The sequence below is a fragment of the Caloenas nicobarica genome, chromosome 28 (assembly GCF_036013445.1).
Source record: "Caloenas nicobarica isolate bCalNic1 chromosome 28, bCalNic1.hap1, whole genome shotgun sequence".
NCBI classification, from domain to species: Eukaryota; Metazoa; Chordata; class Aves; order Columbiformes; family Columbidae; genus Caloenas; species Caloenas nicobarica.
In genome coordinates this window covers 4,169,161-4,179,291 of record NC_088272.1, presented here as the reverse complement: position 1 = coordinate 4,179,291, position 10,131 = coordinate 4,169,161, and the positions used below count along the sequence as shown (strand labels likewise).

The window sequence follows — 10,131 nt, the reverse complement described above, 5'->3', positions numbered from 1 at the left end:
AAACTTGGACTGCTGAGCTACTCATTCAGTGTCCCTCCATGGAGGGAAGAACAACCTCTGTGAGCTGGGGAGGGAGGCCAGGGCTGGAAATGTTGGTTGTGAGGGGCCAGTCCATGATGATGCCCTGGGGCAGCTTCCGCGGGGTGTCCAGTGCACAGGGGCACAGCCCAGCCCCTGCTCTGCTGGTCCTGCAGGTCTCTGGCAGGAGGCCTGGCTGTGAGAGGACACTGCTGTGTGCCCAGCCCTGCACACACACACTGTGCAGCTGTACCCTGGTGTTTCATCTGCCAGTTTCTTGGGCACATTCTTCAGAAAAGCTTTTGAAGAAGACCTAAACCTTCAGGCACTGTTCTCATGAGATCACTGTTCTTAATGGAAGGCGGCTCTGAGGCCAGCTCTGTCACAGCAGTGCCCATTGCCTGTCCCTGCCTGCGCTCACAGGACTGACACACAGCAGGACGGTGACCAGGCTGCCAGAGCACTCAGGCCTTGCACCAACACAAGGGATGAGAAGGAGAGTGTGGGAGTGGAACGAGAACAGCTCTGGAAGGCCAAGCGCTGGTGCTCCCTGGCAGTGCTGCCAGGCTGGACTCTTTTCCCCTCCTCCCATGCACACAGGAACTGTCCCTGCAGCTCCAAACAGGCCTTGCAGGAAGGATATAGTGAAAAACAAGTCACTACAGAGCCATTTATTTTGTTTAAAAGCAAAGAGAGCATGGCTCCTGATTTACACCAGTGGTTATGAAAGAAAAGCAGACAGAGAATTAGAAAGGGGATGACAACCTTATCACAACAAAAAAACAACCAATAACAACATAAAATCCAGATGAGAGGCTGGGCCTTTAATTAGTTACATTAAAACTCCTATGCAGAAGCAGATGGGCAGTTTCTTGCTTCATAAAACACTAAGACATGAGTTTCCACACGGCATCCTTGAGCTCCTGGTTCCTCATGCTGTAGATGAGGGGGTTCACTGCTGGAGGCACCACTGAGTACAGAACAGACACCACCAGGTCCAGGGATGGGGAGGAGATGGAGGGGGGCTTCAGGTAGGCAAACATGCCAGTGCTGACAAACAGGGAGACCACGGCCAGGTGAGGGAGGCACGTGGCAAAGGCTTTGTGCCGTCCCTGCTCAGAGGGGATCCTCAGCACAGCCCTCAAGATCTGCACATAGGACAGCACGATGAACACGAAACACAAAAAGAACAAACAGACACCAACAACAACAAGCCCAGATTCCCTGAGGGAGAAGTCTGAGCAGGAGAGCTTGAGGATCTGGGGGATTTCACAGAAGAACTGGTCCAGGGCATTGCCCTTGCACAGTGGCAGTGAAAATGTATTGGCCGTGTGCAGCAGAGCACTGAGAAACCCAGTGGCCCAGGCAGCTGCTGCCATGTGGACACAAGCTCTGCTGCCCAGGAGGGTCCCGTAGTGCAGGGGTTTGCAGATGGCAACGTAGCGGTCGTAGGACATGATGGTGAGAAGAGAATACTCTGCTACTATCAGGAAGGCAAACGAAAAGAGCTGTGCAGCACATCCCGAGTATGAGATGGCCCTGGTGTCCCAGAAGGAATTGGCCATGGATTTGGGTACAGTGGTGGAGATACAGCCCATGTCGAGGAGGGCGAGGTTGAGCAGGAAGAAGTACATGGGGGTGTGGAGGTGCTGGTCACAGGCTATGGTGGTGATGATGAGGCCGTTGCCCAGGAGGGCAGCCAGGTAGATGCCCAGGAAGAGCCAGAAGTGCAAGAGCTGCAGCTCCCGTGTGTCTGTGAACGCCAGGAGGAGGAACTGGGTGATGGAGCTGCTGTTGGACATTTGCTACCTGTGGGCATGAGGACCTGCGCAAGGAGGTAAAGACAGTGACGGTTTAGATGAGAAAAACCAAAACCATTTCCCACAGCCCCTCCGACAAAGAGACCCTTTTCTTTTTCCAGGAGAACGTCCTGGCTGGAGCCCTCGTCGGTGCTTGATGAGTGTGCAATGAAGAGCAGGGTCTCTGCCCAGGGGCTCTTGAGGAGTCAGCCTGACCCTGTGTGATGGGGTGGGGCAGGGGCCCATCCTGGGGTTCAGCTTTGTCAGATGGAACCGCTCCTGCTGCAGAAGGGACTGTCAGCATCTGTACCCCCAGACCTGAGAAACTGAGTTTGAGAGGTTTGGCGTTTCTACAGCTCCTTCTCCCCTCCCACCCTGGGAAGTGTTGTTGGGTGTCAGAAACCCTCAGCATTTCTGCTGCACTCAGGGAGAACAGAGTGAGTCCTGCGAGACCAGAGGATGCCTGTGGGTCAGTGCAGAGTGAGGGCAGCTGCTCTGTCCCTCTGTCTTGCTCCAGCTGCCCTGGGCTGGCACCTTTCTGAGATGGTGATCAAACTCCCATGTTACCCTGAAAAGCCACCAGGCCCTGCTGAAAGCAGAGGGATCAACCTCAGACCATGACATGTCTCACCGTTTTCTAAGGTCTCAGCACCCCACTTCTATCCCAGGACACACACGGCTCATTTCACAAACCCATCTGCATTTCTTCCATCATAGCATCTCTGCGCTTCTGCATGGGGAATTCAGATATGCTAAAGTGCTACAGGACAGGTTTGCATCCTGGAGGGAAGCTCACAGCTTAGAAGCAAACCTCAAAGAGACAGCCAAGGGTCCTAATGCTGGCATTTGATTCAGGGAGACTCAGCTCATTCCCCAGCCCCACACACTGCATTGCCCACAGCCCCACAGGGCAGAGCAAAGCTGGGACACGTGTTCCCATGGACACAGCTGCAGGAAAGGACCCACAAGATCAGGCTGTGACTCTGCAGCTGAAACTCCCATCCCCAGAGAGCCTGACAGCAAGAACCAGATCACACCAGCAGTGACCCAGAGCAGTGGAGCAAGAAGGAAACTGCGGTGAGGGTGGGTGTGAGAGAGGCCAGGGCAGAGGCAGCCGGGCACTCAGACAGCGTCACCCTTCCCCAGCTGTGCAGCCACCTCCCACACACCAGCATTGCCGGGCAGCTGCTCTCAGCCCCTGTGCTCTGCAGAGGGAACTGGAGCTCTGGCTGCACAGGAGCTGCTTCATGCCTTGGAGCCCCCGGCCCTGAGGGCAGAGGCTTTGCTGGGTGGGAGAGGAGGCGAGGGCGCTGCTCACAGGAGGGATCTGCACTGCGGGGATCATACGGAGTTTTCTGTGTTCTCCCTCCCATAACAATTCTGAGTTTAGTTTCCTCTCATTTCTGATCATTTCCCTGCTTCCTGGACATTCTCCCCCTGGGAGGTGTTTCCCTGCCCATGTCTCTTCCCTGTCAGTGCTCACAGACCATCCCACCCTCTGTGCCCTCACCCTGGCCCTACAGATCCTGCCTGTTCACAGGGCACTGCCTGGGGGCATCTTCCTGTTTGCGGGCTGGAAAACAGGACAGGTCAGACTAAGGCTGATGGGTCCAGCAGATGTGATGCTGGTGCTGTGCACAGGCAGAGCAGCAGCTGAAGGGATGTTATGAGGCTTCTGGCAGATGTGATGATTAATCGGAGTTGCAGTTCAGGAGTCACAGTGACTTGTTTAAGCATGAGAGTTCATTTTCATTTTTTCCTTTCCTGCACCCCCCAGCCCTTGGGATAGGAAACTGAAAAGGCAGGCTCAGGAAAGCTCCCTATCTCTCTGGTAATCCTTTCATTGATCTACTGCTTGAGGCATCCACTTGGAAAAATCCTGGGGGTGATCTGGAGCTGTGAGCAGCCCTGACCCACACAGCACCCCCTTAACAGCAGAAGCACCTTTCCTGCCTTGACACGGGTCCCTCCTTCCCCCCACAGCTTCTCCCCACAGCACCGTGGGGATCTCCCCGGGCAGGCTGAGATAGTGGGGTGGATAGTGACAGATGGGGTGGACAGTGACAGAACCCAGGGAATGGCAGGAAGATGTGCCAGGAAGGGTCAGCTGGACATGAGGAAAAGGTTCTTCACCCAGAGGTGCTGGACACTGAACAGGCTCCCCAGGGAGGGGTCACGGCCCCAACCTGACAGTGTTCAAGAAAAGATTGCACACCGTCCTCAGACACACGGGGTGACCTGTGGGGTGTCCTGTGCAGGGACAGGAGTTGGGCTCCATGATCCTGTGGGTCCTTCCAAATCAGGACATTCTATGATTTTATGATTCTGATCTTGGTCTTCACCACCATTGGTCGGTACGGCTGTCAGTCTCCTCCCCTGAGCTGATCCTGCAGCTGATTGGCTGCCAGGGCCATGAGTCTGCCTGGTTTGGGGCCCGCCCTCCCCTGAGGTGATGCTCTCTCTGACTGGCTGCCTGAAGGGTCGGGCCTCCCATAGTGCCCGCCCTCCCCCCCCCCCACCCCGAGGCACTGTGTCCTCTGATTGGCCGAATGGGATTTTCCCCTGGCTCCTCCCATCAAATGATTGGTCAGACTGCTTGTCAATCATCCATGAGCACCACGCTGCCGGAAGGAGAACAGCAACACTGGCAGTGACTCCAGCTGGGAAGAGATGATTTGAGGGCAGGTTGGCAGCAGACCCTGAGGCTGTGCCGGGGGTGGCCACATCTGTGTCATTCCAGCAGGATTTTGGAAAGTCCTTTCCCAGCTGTGAGCGCCAGGCCAAGGGCACGGGGTAGAAACAGCCCCAACCTGCGAGGGCCCCAGCCCCCCACTGGCCCCTGTCCCCAAATTAATAAAACTTCTAAACAGACTCTCCCTATACCTGAATTATCTTCATTTTTAGAAACAAATGAACGAACAAACAAACAAACAAGTGTGTACTTCTGGATGAGGATGGAGCAGGTTCAGGTCCAGGACCAGGGCTGCTGCAGGAGCAGGTGTCTCCAGCACAGACAGGCTGGGGGGACCTGTCGACCTCAGCACCCCTGGCCCCACCATGGCCCAGTTCAGCAGCCCTGGGCCCGAGGGCTCAGCCCAGGGACAGCCCCACAACCAGGGTCAGGGCGGTTCCTGCTGCTGCCCCGAGGGTCACCAGCCCCAGTCAGCCCTGGGCCAGAGTGCAGGTGTCTGAGCTGGGCTGAGGTGGAAGGGGCTGGAAAACAGCTCATCGGGAGGAGGCGATGGAAGAAGGTGCCGTGTGTGTGGCACCGGGGATGAGCTGACACCCTCAGGTTGGTGTCTGGATCCGTGCTGGGCTTGCACATGGACTAAGCCCCAGCTCAGAGCACAAATTGCTGTTCCCAGCCCTGGGTGCCAAGCGCTGCTCCTGCTCTCTCCTCCCCGGTGTGACCCGAGCGTACGACTGCCCTGCCTGCTCCTGCCTTGGGGCTTGGGGAACTCGGGGTCAAAAGGAAAGACAGACTCATGTGGTTATGGGGTATCTTAAGTGTCCTGGGATTGCTTTGCTAATCACTCTGTAAGGGTTCCTGGGCTATGAACTCGATGTGTGCCCAGAGAGGCAAATAAGTCCATGAACCAACTTTCCAATTAAGGTTTCCTTCTTACAAAAAAACACACTTCCATTTTCTCATGGGCAACAGACTGGAAGGTGGAAGCTGAAGCAGCATGTGCCTCTTGTGTAAACAGGTAACAACAGATGGTTCCATTCAGTCGATCCTCAGTTGTTCGCTGCACAGGAAACCTCTCCCTTAATTTAATCTTTGGTGTACAGGCAGGGCCTTGCTGATGTTCCTGCGTAGGCAGCAAGTCTGTGGCTGTCAGGCTTTCTGCAGATTTGTGACTGATTCTTCCTGTTTCTCTTCATAAGGACAATCTTGCTGTGCACTCCTGAAGTCTCCCATAAGCTGGTGGTTCGAGAGAAGGACGGGGAGCCCAAGCTAGCTCAGGGAGGACCAGTCAGCATCACAGGCAAAGCAGACTGGAACTCGACTTGGTGAAAATTAATGGAATTTATTGACGGAAGAAACTGGCACCTCTCCCCTGTCTTTGGGCAGATCACCGTGCACCCTGAACCGATACAGGCAGGTGTGGTCCGGGTGGCCCCAGTTGCTCAGCACTTGCAGCCTGATGTAATTCACGACCCCAGGGAGCTCGTTCTGAAATGACAAAAATAAATGAGTCGCCTTTTCCTCTCTTGTACGTGACCACTGACAGAGTAGTTCCATGGCGATGGCTTTGTTCAACAGCTTCCTTCCTGCTGCCCCGCCGGGGCTTTTGATCTGTCGTGGTCAAGACGTTCTTGTCCTGCTCTACCTCATTGGGCCATGAGAACAGCAAAGGAAGAAGCAGCGACCAGATGCCTCAGCAAATACACTGGGAAGTTCTCGCCTGCTTTGGGGCACAGGCTTCCACAGTCAGAAGACCCAGTGCTGGTGTTAGTATAATGTCTCGTTGACTTCTCTAGAAAGACACAGAAACAGAATGGCCTCCCTGTCACTACTCACTGCCAGCACCAACAGAATCCTCAGGAAGCCCAGTATTCCTGGTCTTTAATTGGCAGACCAGCAGTCGTGCATCCTACGGGATGTGATTGCTGGTGTCCACTTGGGGTCCAGACAGTCAAGCTGATTCCGGTTTCAAACATGGTGCTTCTAAGCACTGAAGTTTAAACCCAAAACGAAAGAGAAGACCGGCAGTCCAGGTATACGCCACCAGGAAGTTAAAGCAGAAGAAAGGCCAGCGTGGCACACGTTCAAGGACAGGGCTGCCTGTAGCTCTTTGGCAGGGAAGCCTCTCCCCATCCAACCGCATTTCTCCTCCTCTCTTACAGTTCTCCCCCCTCTTTGTCCCCATACCTTCAGCTGGAAGGTCTGACTGGGATTCAGCGGTGCCAGGAAAGTGAACTGTCCCAGGAACGTTCCCTGCTCGTCGTGTTCTTCCTTAAAGCCCTACAGAAAGACAGGGGTGGAGAAAACAAGAGTGTCTGGTGCACCATGGCAAGAATGAACTTCAGTCAGTGAAGTACGGGGTTATTTCATCTACGTAGTTCAGGGACGATGAGCACAAGGAAAAGACGAGAAGCTGCAGGTGGGCAGCACGTCACACTTGCCTACTCAACGAGTCCAAGCTGCTAGTCAGAAAAGGAGCAGACACCACCAGTGAGAGGGAGGTTATCTGAGGATCACAAATGCCCACTGGGGTTGCAAGCCAAGAAGGTCTAGGACCATGCACTGTCCAGCTACTTTTCCCTGTGGCTCCTGGAATAGCATCCTGCCCCAGAAGCTTCCTATCGACTGGTACATTGATTAAAAGAGGAATAAAATGGGAAGGGAGTAACTCCAAGGAGCCGTTTTCTTCTGAGAGCCAGCAGGAAGCTTCAGGCCACTGGACTCTTTGACCCATCTTCACCCACTGCTGAGAAATGTTGTGCAAGCCCCTGCCCCCAGTCTAGAGAAGTCACTTACATAGACAGCAAAGTCCTTGGGAGCTGAGGAGAGACTTTCTCCATGGAACGCTGTCCCTGAGACATGGTCCATGGTGACTGCCCTGGGAATGACTGGCACAGACAGCTTGATGAAGACGTGTCCCTGACTTCCTGGGAAGGGCCAGCAGTTTCCAGGATGATTTTCTGGCTGAAAGGACAAGAAGAAACTACATTGACATGGAGAAAGTTGTCGTGGCTCACGCTCCTCTGAGCAGCATATGTGGTTCATTCTCCAGACCTTTGTTTTACTGCTTCTTGGTGCTCCTACCTCCAGAATAAGCTCTGGGGACCTCATGTAATCCATCACCGGCAGGGAATACAAGAAGACCTTTGCTTTGGCAGTCTGGAGGGTTGGAGAAGTCCTGGAACGAATGATGGCAGCCCCTAGAAATTAAAACATGAGCAAGATCATCAGGCAGTGTCAGAGCAATATTACACTGTTGACTTGGAAAAAGCTCCTCAGTTGTCATCCATGTCCTACAGTGGGTTCCCCTCTTTCTCACTGGCACGACCCCTCTGCAACACACAGCAGGGAGTCATCAAACTGTCGTATGGGGCCGTGGAAAAAGACAAGAACGTGAGCCAGGCTTTCTGTGCTTCCCATGGGGTCTGGCCCGTTACAGCCGCTGTCAGTGGGGGCACTTTTAGGGCATGAGGTGACCCGTGACTTCTCAACCCTTCTCTCCTACCCCTGGGCACGTTCCAATGCCCATCTTGTCAATCTGGACAAGAAGTGCTTTAAAACTGGTTTGTATGTACAATGTCACAGCACCTGCTGATTTGAGGGCGTAATCAGGCATTGGGACCCGGATTTCCTCCAGCTTCTCCAGGGCTTGATTGATGATGTCCTGAACAGCCTGGGAAGGAACACAAAGGAGAGCGGCTGTTGGAAGGAAAAGGAACGGGGCAAGCAGCTCCCCTGCAAGGCCAGCCAAGGTGAATGGGGACAGGGCCCATCTCAGATGGAAGGAACACCCAAATTGCCTGGAAGCCTCCCAGGTTTGCTCTGCTGTGATTGATGGGATCAGAAAGGGGGGGCTGCTCACTCCAGTGCTCTGAATGCTGGAGCTGTGGGAAAGGGCTTTTCCTGTGGAGAGGCCCCAGGCCAGGCAGCACGGACAGACAAGCCTTCTGGGCATGAGATAGGACTGGCTTAACTCTGGACCTCTGAGAACATTCTTTCTTTCCAGTCCTCCCTTGAGGAGGACCCAAGATGTGGATGCAGAGAAAGGTACAACTCAGACAGCTGTCATTCCCATCACGCTCTGCCCCATAAGGAAGTGTGGAGCAACAGGAAAAGGAAGCGTGGCCATGACAGCACTTGTTCCAGCAGCACCAGCCTGTTGGCTGTGACAGTGAATGCAGTAGGATACGTGCCGGAGGGAGGATAAAACCCCTGAGTAGATCCTTCTGCCTTGTGCCCTTACCCGTCCGGTAAAGCCTGGGAGCTTTGCCTGCTTGAAACCTTCCTGTAGACCCTGCTCAGCAACATCTTTTGCACTCCAGCGCAGATGATAAAGTTGTTCCTGCAGCTTACAGAGCTGGTCTGGCAGGGACAGGGTTTTGCTCAGGTCTTCTAACTTTCCTGCAGTTCTCCAGAAGCTTTCCGTGCCAACTTGTCCCATACGGTAAACACCTGTCAGACACACACCAGAGCTTAGAACTTGGTCTAAGGCTGGGTTATGCCTCGGGCTGCCCATGCCCCTGTCTGTGTCTCTCCCAAGTGCCATAGCTGTCTGTCCTCGTGTTGCTTTGACAGTGGCCATCATGGTGTACGGGCTCCACAAGAGATGGACGTTCCCTGCCCTGGACTGTGCTCCTTGTCCTGCAGAAGATTCTCACCCCCTGGGGCAGGAGAGCTCAGCCACGGCCTCTCCCTCGGCTGAAGAGAACTGGCTCAGCCCTCCTGGGGAAGGCAAGTCAGCCCTTCCTCACCCCCACACCCATCCCGCTGGAGCAGGGACTGGCACAGCTCTGTCGGGGACTTTCTGCTCTCAGCTGAGCTCCTCTGGTCACGGCAGGGGAAGCGGAACAGGACAGGATGGAGCCCCAAGTACCTCCTAAAGCACCATCCTCAGGTCAGAGCTCTGCACAGACTCACCAAAAGAGAACAGGCCGAGAAGCAGCACGAGCATCGTTGCCTTCAGCGCCTTCATCATCCTACAGAGCAGCAAGGAGGAAAAGGCTGGTGAAGCTGGCGGTTCCCGTGCAGATCAGCAGCAGACTGGAGAGCAGCAGCAGGGGCTGCAGCCCTTGAGCCTGGCATTCCTGGCGTGTGCGTTGGCTTGGTCCTGCACCAGCTCGAGTCACTGCTGGGGTTGTCAGCAGCTGCACCAGTGGGGGATTTGTCATGGCAGCGATTGTTTCGTTAGGGACAAAGGGCTCAAGATTGACTCCGGACTAAGAGCAGGAGCTGCAACGGGAGCTCTTGCCACACTTCCCGTCTGTGGGGCTGGAGAGGGATTCTTTGGAAATGGAAGGGACACAATGAACACCTGTTTCTCCTGCCCACCATCCCATCGGCACTTGTGCTGATCCTGTTCTCCACCCTCCCAAGAGAAGGTTCAGCCTGTGCCCCTACAGGTCAACAGCTGCCAGGCGGGGGTGTGTGTCTCCCCTCCCGCAGCATTTCTTTAGCAGCTGCGTTATCTCTGGCCCTTCTCTTGGCATAACTGCAGACAAATGCAGACTGGGGAAAGAGGGAGGGAGGCTGAATGTCAATGCGTGCTGGCAAGCAACGGGCAACCAAGAAAGCACCAAAGAAACGCTCTGTTGGCTGGGCCCTGCTGCCCTGAGCCTGATCTGCCAA

The 10,131-nt window shown here is 54.8% G+C and overlaps 2 protein-coding genes across 2 annotated transcripts; both read right to left on the bottom strand.

Annotated features, from left to right (window-relative positions):
* Nucleotides 1-905: 905 nt before the first annotated feature.
* LOC135999407 (olfactory receptor 14J1-like) lies at nucleotides 906-1,652 on the bottom strand. The gene has a single exon (XM_065652962.1). The coding sequence runs from the start codon at nucleotides 1,650-1,652 to the stop codon at nucleotides 906-908; it is 747 nt and encodes a 248-aa protein (XP_065509034.1).
* A 171-nt stretch (nucleotides 1,653-1,823) lies between these two features.
* On the bottom strand, nucleotides 1,824-9,478 carry LOC135999406 (SUN domain-containing protein 3-like). The gene is made up of 8 exons (XM_065652961.1): nucleotides 9,424-9,478; nucleotides 8,750-8,958; nucleotides 8,095-8,179; nucleotides 7,591-7,706; nucleotides 7,303-7,470; nucleotides 6,694-6,786; nucleotides 5,898-5,994; nucleotides 1,824-1,843 (listed from the first exon to the last, which is right to left on the bottom strand). Exons 1-8 carry the CDS (start codon nucleotides 9,476-9,478, stop codon nucleotides 1,824-1,826), a joined length of 843 nt encoding a protein of 280 aa, XP_065509033.1.
* Nucleotides 9,479-10,131: the final 653 nt, after the last annotated feature.